The sequence below is a fragment of the Leptinotarsa decemlineata genome, unplaced genomic scaffold, assembly GCF_025532065.1.
Source record: "Leptinotarsa decemlineata unplaced genomic scaffold, Ldec_3_MD MMD2_P_RNA_scaffold_2, whole genome shotgun sequence".
Lineage (NCBI taxonomy): Eukaryota > Metazoa > Arthropoda > Insecta > Coleoptera > Chrysomelidae > Leptinotarsa > Leptinotarsa decemlineata.
Window position 1 is genome coordinate 21,118,567 of NW_027412529.1, and position 16,792 is coordinate 21,135,358.

The window sequence follows — 16,792 nt, forward strand, 5'->3', positions numbered from 1 at the left end:
TTGAAATTGTGTTTTTGTGCAGCAAGCTTTCTTTACGCTTGCATAATAAAATTTTGTCGTTTGCGAAAGAGAAATACTTGGCTATAATGAGTTTCTTTAAAGTAAAGTGAGGTAATGGACATTTGGCCAGTACCTAATCGTTATAGTCGCTTTTCATTGTTAAAATTTCTGTGAAAATATTTTTGAAGACTTAACAATGTGTAATAGTCCCTGATGGACTCTTAGTAATTGTATGTATCTGCTAATTTCAGTGGATTACTTTTGCAGTTGTTCAGTAGGAATGAAATACCTAAAGGTAATTTCATATGTAAATAGTGTAATATGTATTATTTTGATTCTGAGAGACTGTTCTCCAGATATATTCGTCTATTTTAGGAGGATTAAATAAGAAAGTATCTTTATGATTTCTAGTGATCAGCTGTTAAGAAACTTACTTGCTACATTTTGGGGAAATTGCTTATGCTGTCTATGTAACTTCAGTACCTCTATAAATGTCATCATTCCTTTAAATCATTACCCATTGTCTTCAATTAGAACTAATCACAGTGGGTTTCTCATCCTTCCAGCAATTGTTTATATCTGGGTACAGTTGATTTGTGTTTATGATTTGACAAATGCCTGGGAGTAACTTCACAACGGTTATGTCTACCAACGAGTCTACCAACCATTTGTGTTGTTATTTTTGAGGAAATAATCCACATTTGTGGGATTTTGGGACTTCCACGAAACGTATCACGCCACCCTTTTCTTAAGGCCCAAGGGCATCGTCTAGACTTGTTGGCCAAATCAACGGAAGAATATATCCTTCAAAATGGACCTCTTAAAACGTTTTCGCTGCTGTGACTTTAGAAAAGGTATGTAGTTGGTTACCTAATAATCAGAAACGGATGACCATTGGTTGACATGGGTTTTATTATTTCAGGGTGTTTCTGGTGGTGTCAAAGGGTGTCTGAATCACCCCACTCACTGAGAATGATGTCTTAATTACCTTAATTTAAGAGGAGGTTGTGTCTCCCGATATTGGAGTTTGTCATTATTGCCTAGTATGCAGATGTGTCTATCGATGCTGGACCTATCTTAGAAGTTATTAGATTACCCATATTCTCTGTCTCCTGAACTACGAAGTATCATGCCATTGCCTGCCAGACTCCTGTAGTTTTACATTTGTCGTGACTTCTGAAGCTACTGTTTGGATAACCGAAACGGTGGGGTGAAATCTCATCTCGGGACTGCAGTTGGAGTGACACGCAAGTTTAACAACTGACTTTTATTATTATCTGGGATTACTTAGTATGACAATTTAAGAATTATATGTATATCCTTTTGTAACCTAATGGGCACAGTGTAGACTTTGCGCTTTGCGAAATTTCCTTACTCACATGAGTTTATTCATGATAATTCGTATTATTGAACAATGATGGGCAATTGGTTGATATAATTGAGTGTTGGTACTGATAATACCACGTTAGAAGGGCTGGATATGGGTATTCGCAGCCTACACTGCATAAAAGGATTTCATAGGAGTGTAAGGATTGTATATAGGGGCTCTACTGTATACATTTTCTTTCATAGAGAAATTATTGTTGGGAACCAGGAATTGGTTGGAACATGAATTTTTACCATAGATTTAGTCTAACCTGGAACTGAATTGAGTTTGATCTGAGTGTCAGTTAGGATTGTGACTTTTAGAATATTTGTTATTCAATGAATTTGAAGTGTAAATACCTAAAAATAGTATGACTGGGGAATTCTGATATACTATATGGTGGGGGACACCTTTTTAGAATATTATCCATTACTTGAAATAGGATACAATGGTGATTTCTGGAAATTATAATCTGTAAATATTATTTTTCTTTCCAAGAAAAAAATAGAAAATACATTGGGTGACACGATTTCTAAGAAATAATTGTCTTTCATTTCTGAATACTTCCTAGGTAGATGAGGTATAGTATTAGTTTCTTGTGGGTATGCGGCAGTCACATTTACCTGGCGCCTGGCATTGAAATCATATACTGTTGAGAAAGAACAACTCCCTTCTCCACTGCAGCTTAGTCGCGATCATAGCCAATTGCCACTAGTTTGGCAATTAATTCTGTCACTTCCTTCTGATAGGCAACTAGTACGGGGGGTTGTGACAAATGTCTTAGAAGAGACCGACACTATGATCAAAAGTAATTTGTAAATCAATCAGGAGAACATTTGTCTAAGTGATTATGGGTATGATCGTGAAAGTTGTTTCTGTTTTCAGAAATAATAAGAGAATAAAAATTTGTTGAAATATGTGTAAATTACAGCCCAAAAACTACTAGAAGCAACAGAAAATTATACTATATCTTGATTGTTATTTTTTCTTCGATATACAATAATCAAACGGATCAGATATTTGTGAACTCTTGATTGAAGTTAGATTCAATGACAGCGAGATGGACACCTATCCAAAGGATTTCCTTATATCAGAAGTAGCAACTGTTGTGTCTGGGAACATGATAAATGCATTCATACCCGATTGAGAGATATGAGATGACAAATGCATTCATATCCGATGGAGGGTAGTACATGTTTTTTATATCTTACACGAATGTACGAACTTGAGGTGATGCTTGACCAATATGAAGGCTCATTTGATATAATAACACATGGGCTGAAACATCCCGAGCGTAAAAAGAAAACGCGTTTTTTCTGCTCAAAATTGGCTTTATTCATCAACTTAATCTCCATCAAGAGCCACACAATCATTCGAGTGTCGTTTTAAAATTTCAATACCACTTTTGTAGAACGATTTATCTTTTGCCTCAAAATAGGCCTCAGTTTGGTCAATAACCTCTTCACTCGAGAGAAATTTTTCACCGGACTGTTCACAGACTACGGACTGTCTGCGAACAGTCCGTAGTCGCTGGAAGCCAAATATGGTGAATACGGTGGGTGTGGGAGCAATTCGAAATTCAATTCATGTAGTTTTGCCATTGTTTTGATTGGCTTGTGACATGGTGCGTTGTTTTAATGATACAAAAATTTTGTCTTTGCCGTATGCGGTCGTTTTTTTGTAATTACGGCCTCCAAAAACTCCAATAACGCTATATAATATTCACTGTTGATGCTATTTCCCTTCTTAAGAGAGTCGATGAAATATTACACCACACATATCCTACAATACCGAGGGTATAACGTTTCCAGCCCATTGTTGTGCTTTCGGGTGCTTTGAACGAGGTTCACCAGTTGCTCTTCACTCAGATGACGATCGTTTTGATTCCGGAGTGAAATGATGGATCCACGTTTCATCCATTATCACATATCGATTAAAAATTCCGGTATATTATGTTCAAACATGACCGAACACTGTTCAGAATTAATTTTGGTCAACAGTGAGCTCGTGCGCCACCCACTTTGAACAGAGCTTTCTCATAGTCAAATCATCATCCAACACGTTCTTTTGATATTTTTACAATTCAGGTATAAATCACGCAACTTCACTTTTCGATCATTCAAAACGATTTTGGGGATTTCTTTTTATGTTTTCCGGTGTTACTGCCTCTTTTGGACGTCAACTGCGTTTCGCATCATTGATGTCTCTATGACCACGTTTGAAGTCAGCACACCAATGTTTAATTGTTGTTTCTTGAACGGTATTTTTTTCTATCAAGAAGCAGTGAAAAATCAAAACACGAAATTGTTTTTGATCTACTGTTTTGATCTACTAGTGTCACTCTCAGCACAATAACTCACCAGTTTATGAGTAGAATGTCATGAAACTTGTCTGCAATGAGATTAGCGCCATCTAATCCTAACTGAAACTTTAAGAATACAGTACCTACAAATGTTCAACCTCAAGACTGACTCGAAAATGTATAACTCAGGTAGTATCAACTAAAAATTATGGTGTTTTATTCCATATCAAACGGGAATACAATTGCACAGTCCATCTGGTTGATATAGCCGAAATGAGTTGAATACGTGTAAAAATCATTTAATATTAATATTAAATGATATTAAAATATTAAAATGAAAAACAGAGCTCAAACACAACGCATTTGTGATCCAACACCGTACAGCCCTGTTTTGACCCGCCATAGGTTTCATCAGTGATGCTAGACTGAACCACAAATGCGTTGCTGGAATCAACGGGCAAGCGTGAGTAAGGAAAGTTGATGACATCTTGTCTTACGAAGACGTCATCTATGAGATCGACATAGAAATCAATCCTCGAATATCAAAGATAAACGAGGCTCACCAAGGCGTTCAGTTGCGGAGCCACGCTTCGACAGCTAGCAACGACAAGATTCGTCCCCTATCTTCTACTGCAGCTTTCACCGCAAGGCAACTAGTTGAAAACGAGAGCCCAAACAAAACGTTTTTATGATTCAACGCCAGCTTTCTTTCGCACGACATAGGTCTCATAAATTGGCGTCTTCATTTCCTGAAGTGAAGCGCGCGTCGAGAAAATTATTGCACTTATGGTGATCTTACGTTTACCACCTTTCGAACCAACTGATTTATTCGGCATGACGAAAAAAATGTTGACCGACGGCATAAGCACAAAAAAGTGAATAATCAGAAAGAACATTGATCTAAGCGAGCCAATTTCTTTGACCTCCGCCATTTTGAAAAGACGTGAAGATGATACCCACCATTGCAAATATCAACGGAGTGAGTTTTATTTGAAGAATTAAATAGTTTGAGTAGGTCGATAGCCAAGCGGTTCGGCGCGGGTGCTTTGTTCACTCACTCGAATTGACTGCCGTGTTGGTCGGTGGTTCAAGCCCTAGTCTGAACGATCGATCTTCACTTGCTATCGTCCAACCCGTGTTAGGAATCACACGTTAAAAGGTAAGACCTCGTTAATCCTTAGCTCGCACAAGTTTCGACTTTTGAGGGTTGTCGTTCGTAGGGGTGCGACAGCTGGTTAACGGAAAAACAGATTTTAAACAGATTTTTTTTTTAAACAGAGTAAAAATATCGGCCGTCGACAATTCTATGCTTAATAAATGTCACAAAACACTATTAATTATTGAAATTTTTAAAACATTCATTTTATCACCATCAACTAACTGAAAACAATATATAAAAAAGTGAACACAATAAAAGTTTTATAAATTGAAAACTTCCAGTTCACACCGATTTCTTATAATTTTGCCTGCCAAAAAAGTAATTTTGATTGACTCCGATGCAACTTAACTGTCTAGTAGTATGTCTAAAGACATCATAATACCACCTTTGTACCCGTCAAAAACGTTCCGAAGCAGAGATATGAAGGGATAAAGAGATATTTTCAACATCTTGATAGTCGATTCAACCGATTATTAGGAAATAACTTCGATTATTAGGAAATAACTGAATGAGTGAAAAATTTATTAAAACAGAAATCAATAAGTAAATTATATTTCAATAGGAATGCATTAGTGAAAAAAGACGCATATTTGAAATATGGCAAAAATTTGACATTACGTTTCACCTACCCTACCACATGATTAAATTTCACAAATATTCTATAACATTCTTGACAATAACTTTTGTTCATGATTTTCAGGAAAGAAACAAGGTTTTGGCTTTCTACAAAAAAAGTAAAAATTATCCAAAAGAATATAAGAAGTAATCAATTTCAAAAAAAGTAACCCCATACAGAGATATGTAGATCATGCAGAGAAGTAACTTTCAGAGACAAACTGAAAGAAAAAGCCCTCTCAAAACAGTTACTTCCATGTAACATCCAATTACACGAAAAAAAAACAAATACTTATATATGAACAATAAATTATATAAAAAAACACTTTTCGATATCCAGTCCGTATTCAAAACAATTGTTAGGAAATTGAATCAGATATCATTCGCTGGATTTATACACAATATAATAAGTGAACTCATATGGAACATTGTCACCCTCACTGTTGGATATCGTATGTTTCGCCGTAAGACTTGCCTTAGCAGCTCTTCAGTAATGAATCTGGATAACATTATATTATAAATTCATAAAAATACGACTTTGATCTACCTACTCATGACATCGATGACCGTATGTAATGACATTCATTGGCTCATTTGATTGAATCCAAACTACAGGAATCTGAAAGGGGTATATTAATCTCTCCAACAAAATATACCCCTTTCAATCCATGTATGAATTTAAAATATTTGTTTCGAGTTTCACGTATATATTAGAAATTGATATTACTTTTGTATCTTCTTCTGAATCAACTCTGTTTCACGAAACCATATAGTTATTTGTTTCTTTGACATATAACTAACCGACTCTGTGTGATAACAAAATGTGCAATTAGTGCCATCATTCCTATTCCATTTTTTCATTCAATTCGATTTACGTACACCGTTTTGCAGAAAACCGAAATCACTTCGCTGAACGATTTTCTGACATACTACTTTACCCATGCACGAACGAACAGTGCAATTGACATCCATATCTAAATGACATGCTTAATCTCTGAAATGGATAACTTCATTCTCTGACGACACATCTCTTGATAACTCGATTAAAAATATCGTCTCATAAAAGACCAATTTTTGAGCAATATTTCGATCACAAATATTCCAAAACACGTTACTTGTACCCTGAATACCCGACTCTTCTGAATGGTTCATATGAGCGTCAACTCAAAACACTAATGTTTTTTGGTATCAAATCGCATATAATCTGCCAAATACGGCTTCAGGTTTTATCATCATAGTTTACTGTAAAATGTGCAGCATGGTTTTGACACCTGTTGAAATCTTCGTTCATTTCAGAGAAAAAAACTTAAATTTTTTGCCTATTTCCGACCTCAAAAAAAAACACAATATCATTAAACATAGCCTATATTAACCTGGACACCATCTGTACACTACGAATACTTTTTCTATAAATTTTATAGAGCAAAGTGAACGATAAGGAAAGATGAATATCTTGAAGCTTAGTTATTTATGTCTTGAGATTACATCTTCTCCCCAATTTTATTACTGAATTGCTTTTTATGGGTGCTTGGAATCTGGCTTTTCTCTAGAGGGATTTTATGACATAGATAGATGGTAATGGGACGAACTAATTTTATTTTAATTTATTTTCGCATAGATAATCATTCCGATTCCGTGAAGTCAGTTTTATTTTTCGAAACATTGATAAATTTTCATCGAAAGTTATATCACAATACCTCAGAATTTTATCGATGAATTTCCATTTTTTAAAGAAAACTTCGTTATTTAGCTATAGCGTGAGAATAACCAGCATGATGAAACGTAGAACGTAGGACTAGTGGTTTTATCTTGTTCGATTGGAATTGCTCAAAAATAACGAAGTTTGAGTTTAGGAAAATGTTCATTCATCTGAGAAAATTGGTAGGTCAAGTGGTATTGATGAAAATTATTTCCTGAAATATTATCGAATATAGGATAAAGAAAATAATTTTTGTCTGATGTCTACGAGTACTAAGTTTTTTATTTGTTAGGAATGGTTTAACAAACCGAAACAGGTCGTATCAAACGAAAAACTCAGTAGAAATCAGACGAAAGTTATTTTCTTCATCCTCCATATCAGCGTTTCCCAAAATTTTTTGCCTGGGGACCCACCTTCATTGTGGAATTTTTTCCGCGACCCACATATTAAATGAAATTGAGTATAATTATTATTACTAATAATATTTTCATTACTAATATCGTGAAAATTCACATCTCTAAAAGAAAATGGTAAAGATGATATAATTGAAGATAAAATACAGTACGAAAAAAGACTTTCAATTCAGAATCTTAAAACTAAACAAATACAAAAAATGAAAACATGAGACTTATGTAATTGATGTGACTTGTGGAGCTGGTGCTTAAGATTTACAAGAGATTCTATATCTGGGTTGAAAGTTGAAGGCTTTAAACGCAGGGTACTTTCCACACAAAGCCTATTTCTATATTGATTTTTTAAATACACCAAAGTGACAAATGAGTATATGGTTGAAAACCCCATCAGCTCTTTCGAAGCTATGTTCAAAAGAACTGGATACTCTCCCCTAGCCTTGATCCAAAATGGGAAAAACAATTCAAAAGTATTAAGTGTTTTTAATCTGTTTCCGCGATTCACCATTGGGTTGCGACCCATAGTTTAGAAACCACTGCTCTATATTGTTTACTTGAAAATGGTTTGAAAGACTGAAACCGGTTGTAACAAATAAAAAACTTAGTAGAAATCAAACAAAAGTAATATTTTTTAAATGTCTTCAAAATAAATAGGTCATCAATGGAACAAGTGTAATATCATAACAGAATATCAATTCTTGCATTGCATCAATTTTATTACATACAAATCAATAAATAACAACATGAATTTTTTTAAATTACAATTATTGAAGGTACAATGTTCGTATATATATATATATATATATATATATATATATATATATATATATATATATATATATGAACAAAATACGTAAATGATTAAACCGGCATTTTTCGGACGCAAACAAAATTTCGTTGTTTAAATTCAGAATAATGTTTTGATTCGAAACTAAAATGTCTTATTTTACCAATGAGTTTCGATTGAAATATTGAGATTTGTAAATATTGAATATGAATTGTTCATAATCAACAATGTTTGAAAAGAAGGATTCTTATCTCATTTTTGCGAGGTTTTGTGTATCAGTGAAATGTGACAATTTATTTTTTTCATCTAGATTTCATTGTGTTGGTGAGTTTCATTTCATTTACATATCCATTTGGGATATCTCAGTAGAGTTACGGTATAGTCACTGTCTTAACCATGAAATCAAATGAAGCCTGTGAATTCCTACACTGTAAGGAAAATGTTGAAATCAACAAAATGAAGTCCACTAGGATTTTTTGAGAAAATGACAAAATTTGATATTGAAAATGTTAACATACAAAAATTTGTGGATTTACTTGAATGAATGTAACACATTAAAAACAGTTTCGTTTGCACAAGAAGTTACTATTTCAACGACAAAAATATTATTAATTCAACTTGAGAAACGATATATCAACAATATTTTTTGTTATTTTACAACTTTCAATGGTGGAACTAGCAAAGTTTATTGAGGATTTTCATTATACATTATTACTGAATCAAGACTGAGTTGTGGTGAATTCATCACAACATTATTATCAGTTTCTCAATCTAATATTGTTAGAATTGTTTTATATACATTTTCGCTTACTACTACTCCAAGATATAACAGACCCAGACAAAGTATAACAAAATCCTGAATAGGATATCCTATCATTAACATCATTGCACCAGTCTGCATCAACATAACTTTCAATATTTACGTTTCCACCTTTACTATATTTTTAACCTAAATTGTTTGTCCCTTTCAAATACCTTAAATTTTTTTGGCATAAACCCATTGTTGTTCAATATGACAATTATTAAACTGACTTAAATATGACACTGCATAAGCTATATCGGGTCGTGTAAAAACAACTAAATACGTCATCATCCCGATAAGCCGCTGATAGGGATTTTCATTACTGCAATTATTTTCCCTCTTACATTTTAAATAATTAGCCTCCATATGAGTATTTACTGTGTTACAATCAATCACGTTGAACTTAGATAACAATTTATCAATATATTTCTCTTGAGTCGAAGTTACAGTACAATTTTGTTATCAAAAACAACTGACATGCCAAGACATTCCTTTACAATTACTAAGTGTTTCATCACAAAATTCTTATTAAGGATTCTCTTAGGATTATTAGTTTTTAATTTCTGTCATTTGAGAATACGAAGAAATCATCAACATATAATGTTACGATGGTTTTACTGCTGCCAGCACATTTTATATATAAACATGGCTCTACTTTAGACTTAATATAACCATTAAATAGCATGCAACCATCCACTTATTTTTATTTGTACAGACGTAACCTGAAGGCTTTTGCATATATATTGTCTCAGACAGATCTCCATTCAAGAAAGTAGTTTTCACATTAAGATTAGTTAATATGTTATAGTCTATTTCAAAAGAGTGTAGAGTAATAAAATCTCATTAAGTATTCAAAAGCGCTACAGGGTGATCCGTCAATAAATTCTGTCACTTCCCTAGTCCGCATTGCAAAATTATGTCGTTTCATAAAGAGCAGGTAGGTATCACCCTGTTTTAAGGGATTTGTCCATTGTTATCGACGGATAAATACTGAGCCAGAGGCGCGCTAGTGGGATAATTGCCGAAAGAATATACATTCATAAAAATTATATTGAAGGAAATAAAAATTTAATACAGCAGAACAGTGTTATTAAAAAAATATAAAATGTAACAATAAAATATATACGAACCGAAATCGGGAAATACTCACAAACACACACGAACGAACTTTAGGTATTGAAACACTTGTGGGGACTTTAAATCAATTTATTCACAAAAACGACAAGAACTTTACTGGATACGTTATTACAATTTGACACTTGAACAATACTAAAACTGTGAACTTCCCTTAACGTTTAACAACACTCTATTTATACCCTAATTGAATGTTCTAGAGATTACTAGGTACAATTTTCGAGAACCTTCCGAGAAAATAATTATTCAGACTACCCTTAATTCTAAACCCTAACCTAAGCAAAAGTGTCACTGTCACTGATACACTGGTCTCTGTCCAGATTGCTTATCCCGCTACAGTATATTTACAATTCAATCAAATTATTCTACATCAGTATAGTCTTCATCCGAAGAACTGTCATCATCCCCTGGTGTTATAATTATAGGGTCAACCACCTGATCGACCAAGTTGTCCAGTTCCCACATTTTATCTTCCTCTTTTAAAACATGCTGGATTGCTTTTTGCCAGTTTTCTGATGTGATTTCCATAATGGCTTGATCAAACAATACCTTGACATCTTTCATTTTAAATGTGGTATTGTGCCTTGCAACATATCCTTTAACTTGTGCCCATATAAGTTCTATAGGATTTAATTCGCAATGATATGGCGGTAGGCGCAGCACAGTTACTTTATACTTTTCTGCTACATCTTCTACGGCATATTTCATGAAGCGAGATTTATGTTGTTTTACTATGGCTAGTAGTTCCTTCTTTACTGAATTCGTCTCAAACTGAATACCTTTATTTGACAGCCAGTTAATAATTTCTTGCTTTCTCCAAGCTGAAGTTGGTACCTTCTCTAAGCGCCTTGAATGGTAGCTTGCATTATCCATAACCACGACCGAATCAGCTGAAAGAAATTTTAACATTTCCCCGAAGTAGTCTTCGAAGACATCCGAATTCATGTCCTCATGATAATCTCCCGTCCGGCACGACTCAAAGCTTAACAAACCTTCTTTTAAAAATCCGTCTTCGCTTCCAATGTGAGCAATTATGAGCCTCTTCCCTTTTCCCGAAGGCACTTTAATACCCGTCGAAAGGCCTTCTATGAAAGCTTGGCGAGAACTTGTTATATTTTTATCTTGCCACATTTTTTTGACTATATAACCTTCGTTTATCCACGTCTCATCAAGATAAAAAATTTTCTTTTGCTCTCTGCGGTACTGCTTTATAGTTGTCAAATATTTTCGTCTCCAGCAAACAATTTCATCACTTTCCAGTAATAGTGCCTTTCGATTGTGCTTTTCCCAGGCAAAATTCATACTTTTTAAAGTTTTCCATAAAAGTTTTCTGGATATCAAAGGAATATCGTTATCTTGGCTTATCTCGATAAATATTTTTTCAAGAGTGGGTATTTCCTTTTTAAAATAAAACGAATGAACTTTTCTTCGAAAGTCACATTTGGTGTCTTCATCTAAGATTTTTATTGGTCTTCCTGATTTTCTCTTGCATGGACTTACCTGGCCTGATATCTTTCTTTCTCGCAATAATTTAAAAATCGTGGACTGTCCAATTCCAGTCATTCGGGCACATCGCTCAACACTTTCTTGCACAGACAAACTAGGGTGATCGTGTTTTATGCAATCATATACATTTAAAATTATAACATTTTCGCAAACAGATAGCGGAGAATTTTTTACACTTCTTTTCTTTGGAGTAAATGTCCCCATTTTATAACTTTTTCACTATTTCTATATCACAATATCACTGTACGTTTAATTGGTGTAGTAACAATTACTATTATAACTCGAATGTTTAAGACACCATTACAATATATTTAAACCCTTTTTCTTAATTACCTGGGTTTAATAGGTATTGCATGATTGGTGGGCAGGGTCAAAAAGGGATTATTATAATGACATGGCACCTCGGAACTTAGTGTTAACCCTTTTTTGAGAAGTCATGCTCAAGTATATGAACCCAAATTGCATATTAAATAAGTTTACAAGAACCACTAAAATTAATCTTAATCTTTTTTAAAGAAATTTTACTTACCTAAATACATGTAGGTACTTAGTTTTAGACCAAATTACTTCCCAAAAATGGCCTTTTATTATTATCTATGTCTGTAATTTTTAATTTACTTTAATTATTAAGTTTAATAATCCTAAGATTTGCCTACGCCCATGGACGACAACGAAATTCAGGCAAATTTTATGACACTTCATGATTTATTACTCTACACTCTTTTGAAATAGACTATAATATGTTTTAACAAATAACCATAATAACATAAAAACCTTAATAAACTAAATATTAATATCGCACCGAAAAATGTTTTCAAAATAAAAATAATACTCAAAAATTGGAATATCTCAACGGGTATAGGAATTTCAATGAATTCCTTACTGGCAATAGAAGGAAAATTACAAAATTTTTTCAGAAGAAAATTCCGTCTTGACATATTCAATGATATCTGCTATTATTTTTCCACAAAAGATAAACTTCTGATTTTTCTACAATATAAGATTTTGTTTTTTTATCGAAACCTTTTGTAATCTGAGGTTTACACAAAAAATAGTATTACTGGTATCCTGAACGCAAATTGGAAATATTTCACAGAATATTGGACAAGAGCAATCATCAGTCAGAATAAAATTGATTCCAAGAACTCTGACACTTTTAGTGAACTTCGACAGTTTAGTACCCAATACAGTTTGCAAATCCTCTTGACAACATTCATTTTTTATATTTTTAAAATTTGCCACAGATCGGCTTAAGTTATAAGTTAATATTACTTAAGATATACGATATACCACATATGCGTTTGATGTATAGAAGAAGGAGTCTTGCATACAGTTTTGAAATTTTTCAAACTATGAGCGGAAGTTCTGTGTATCATTGACCTAAACGCGGATAACTTATGTGAGAGCGGACTGAAAGAGTCAAAAGGAATTGTACAGTCTGTGAACGTGTTTTTCCGGTAGATATTGAATTCAATCCCTTCACCAGAAAATAATTTCCAAGGTGAAATGAAAATAATTGAGCAAATTGCAGTGAACAATCAGTTATCAATTTCCCTAATAGAAAAAATAATATCAGGTAAAACTCACAAAAAACTTATGAGTGAATTATACCCAAACTGTCGAGAACACAATATAGTCAAGTACAGTAGCATCAATTACTCAGGTAATCGTTCAGAAAATATTCAAAATTATTTCTCTAAATACAATATATCAACAGCTCTCACAAGTAATTATAATTTAGGTAGAACCCCGCAAATGCAAAACCCAAACGGGATAGAATGAAAAAGTCAGGTATATATAGGATCTGCAGTATATACAGGCCAAACCGGTAAAAATTTTGACATAAGACTGCTTGAACACGTCTGTTTGGACAAAAAATCTGCAAAGTACGAACATCTTCAAGAATCAAACAACAAAATAAATGAAGATAACCTCAAAATCCTACATATATGTAATGAAGGGAGAAAAATGAATTCGTTGGAGGCCATGGAAATTAACAAATAAATTAAAAACCAGAAACATACACTCCCAAACGAGCAACTCGATTTATGTAGGTCTCCTCTCTTGAATTTATGACTTTAACATCCCCTAGAATTTTCAGCTTAGAATTTTGAAAGTTGGCATCTTGATTCGCCTAACTACCTGTTTCTCAAATACCTGTCCTTGCAGCATACCTGCAAAGTCTAATATAAACGATATTTCAAACTTCAGATTTCAGTTTTATACTTGATAATGGGGTCAAACCCGAAACCGGTCATATAAACAAATTCCACCAGTGGTATTAAAACAAAAGTATTTTTTATTCATTTCAGTTAAGTGATCATGAATTACCATAAAGTAAACAAGTCATCAATCACACATATACTATTAATTTCTATCAAGAGCATCATGACTTCATACTATTCATATTGTTTGAATGCATTTTTTTTGACTAAATCTTATATTATTGTAACGAATTAAAGAATTAACTGTCTTAAACAGATTAATTTTTAACAATATTTCACTATCACAACTAATTTATATTCAACACTTAACAACTAACGCTTAATTTATCTTCACTGTTCGAATTCCTTATTTTAACGCACGATTCGCTTTCTGAATACAGACTCTCCTGACTGACTGCCGCTCGGGACGGAAAGCGGCCTTTTTATATGGTCAACGAACGCTCCAATCTCTCTAGGGGTTTAGATACATTGCGGTGGTTCGCGATGAGTCATGTGTTTTCTGGCTGAGATATCGGTTAGGGCCGGCTTCAAATTCGTTATATTATCAACGGAAACAAATTCAGCAAATACCAAATTTGAACTGTGCGTTACCCTATCAAGTTTCCGGTTTTATCTTACTACAGGACTAGGGAGATTTGAGCTATTATTTAATCCAAAATTGAAAGATTTCAGTCTGCCATTAAAATCCTTTATTTTAATTACGTAATCGCGAACATGTTGAATTACGGGTAGAGAAAACGCAATAAAATGCAATGGTACTGCTTTTGTATCAGCCATAAATTTATAGGTAATACGTACGTTACGGCTGATACAGATATAGATATACGCTAAAGGAAATTTGGTAATGATGGATACGCGAATGGTTTATTACACATTGATATATACGGGTAATTATTATTGAATATTGGTGGACAGGGTTGACTATAATTTTTTAACACGATAAAAATTGTGGTTAGTGATATTCATAAAAACGTTGATTTCATACGGAAAACACAATATTCAAGAATTTATTCAAGGATAATACTTTATTGAATTTTGTAATCAAAACTATATCTGAAATAAAGCTAAGTATCGATACTAGTAGAGAAGCAGAACGTTTTTGTTCAAAAAATGTACCTAACCTGAAAATATACCCCTTTCAATTCAAATATATTCACATGATTGATTCAGATGATGAAATTTTTAGCATTTCTATCAATACAGATAGTCATCTTATCTTATTTGGATGGTTTTTTCATCATAGCTCAGTTTCAAAGAAACAAAACTGACATATACCATTGAAAGTTTTCAAATGCTCAAATGTTTCATTATCAAGGAACAATAAATATAATACGAGACTTTTTCATTCAGTATAGTTCTGTTACTAAACTATAGAATATTTTTAACATGAAAACTACTTTCATTAATAAATTCATAAATTCTTCATTTGAATTCGATGCACAATCGAGTAGCTTTTTGGTGAAATTTTGAATATGATGTGACGATGGATGTATGTATGTTCGGTTGTGGCTCTTTCACGCCTAAACGATTGAGCGGATTTAGATAAAACTTCACATAAATACAGCTTATACATCAGAATAATATATAGGCTACAATTTACGAAGGTGTGTGTACTTTTGTTCATAATATAACGATATAACGATATTCTTGTTCCCTGAGAGCTATCTTGGCGTGCGCTGCCTATGACCTGCGCGTGCGCGCAGACGTCGTTGACGGTTGTGCGAATTTTGCGAATCCATAATTCGATTCTGGAAGCTATTCATTACTTGGTGCAGTAGTCATATTTTTTTAGTTACTGTATTTTTACATAAAAAATATAAACTACTTGCTGTTGCCTGCTCTTATATTAATGTACAACCGAAGCTACTGAACCTTGAATCGTAGGTTCTTGATATACCGTAGATAAGCATCAAGAAAGGAATTCAGGAATTTCCACCCCCAAGGGTTGAATATAGAGATTTAAAGATTGTATTGAATTTTATTAGTTTTGAAGTTGGAAACCTGAAGTTTTGTGTTTACAAAAAAAAAGTATTGTAACTGCTTGTTTAAAATGATCTTTCACAAAACTTAATTATACAAACCGAATTATATGCGATAGAAACCGCGGGCAACAACTAGTTTCCTATAAATTCATAAATATTATTTACAGTTTACCGAAACGAAATAACTGTTTCATCATTAAAACCTATGATTTTGAAAACAGGTTTTTGTTTCAAAATGTTTTATGAAATTTCTTATTATTTCTCATTATCTCTCAGGCTTCAGTGAATGCACAAAAGGTATCTCAATCTACATATAAATAATAATTGAACCAGTGATAAAATAATTAAAATCAGTGCTATGTGTTTTCGAAATGTTGAACTTCTGTGACATACACGTACATGTAAATTGGTATGGTCAGCCGTATACCACTGACTAAGGACTACTACCCTCCCAAATCACCTTCGTGTTCCGTACCTCCTGCAGCATGTCAAGATCTTTGGATTGGAGAGGAAACAAAACGTTCCATGCCACCTCATGTTTACAAATATTATTTAGCAAGGACACGCTGTTACCGACGACAGAGTTTGAAGGTGAGTTGATATTTTATGAGTGAAGTCTGTTTGTAATTTTGCGACATGCTGGAAAATATTGTTGAAATAGTTCCAATTCTTCATTTTTGACATGAAATAAATCATGGAAGAAGTTCTAAGGGAACAAATTTGTTACTATACACTTCTGTACTAATTTCTATATTCCAATTTGGTCTATATACGTGAACTGTTGAAATAACAAAGTGAATGTTCA

At 33.3% G+C, this 16,792-nt stretch overlaps 1 protein-coding gene across 6 annotated transcripts in view; it reads left to right on the forward strand.

Moving 5' to 3' along the window:
- Positions 1–16,792, forward strand: part of CASK (peripheral plasma membrane protein CASK) — a 624,590-nt gene that overhangs the window by 352,730 nt on the left and 255,068 nt on the right. The window contains exon 1 of one of the 6 annotated variants that reach the window (XM_074185400.1): positions 16,384–16,578. The exons of the other annotated variants lie outside the window; for them this stretch is intronic. Coding sequence (XP_074041501.1) covers positions 16,399–16,578 — 180 coding nt within the window. The 5' untranslated portion in view covers positions 16,384–16,398. Of the gene's footprint in view, positions 1–16,383; positions 16,579–16,792 lie in introns of those variants that run through there. 6 annotated transcript variants of the gene reach the window in all.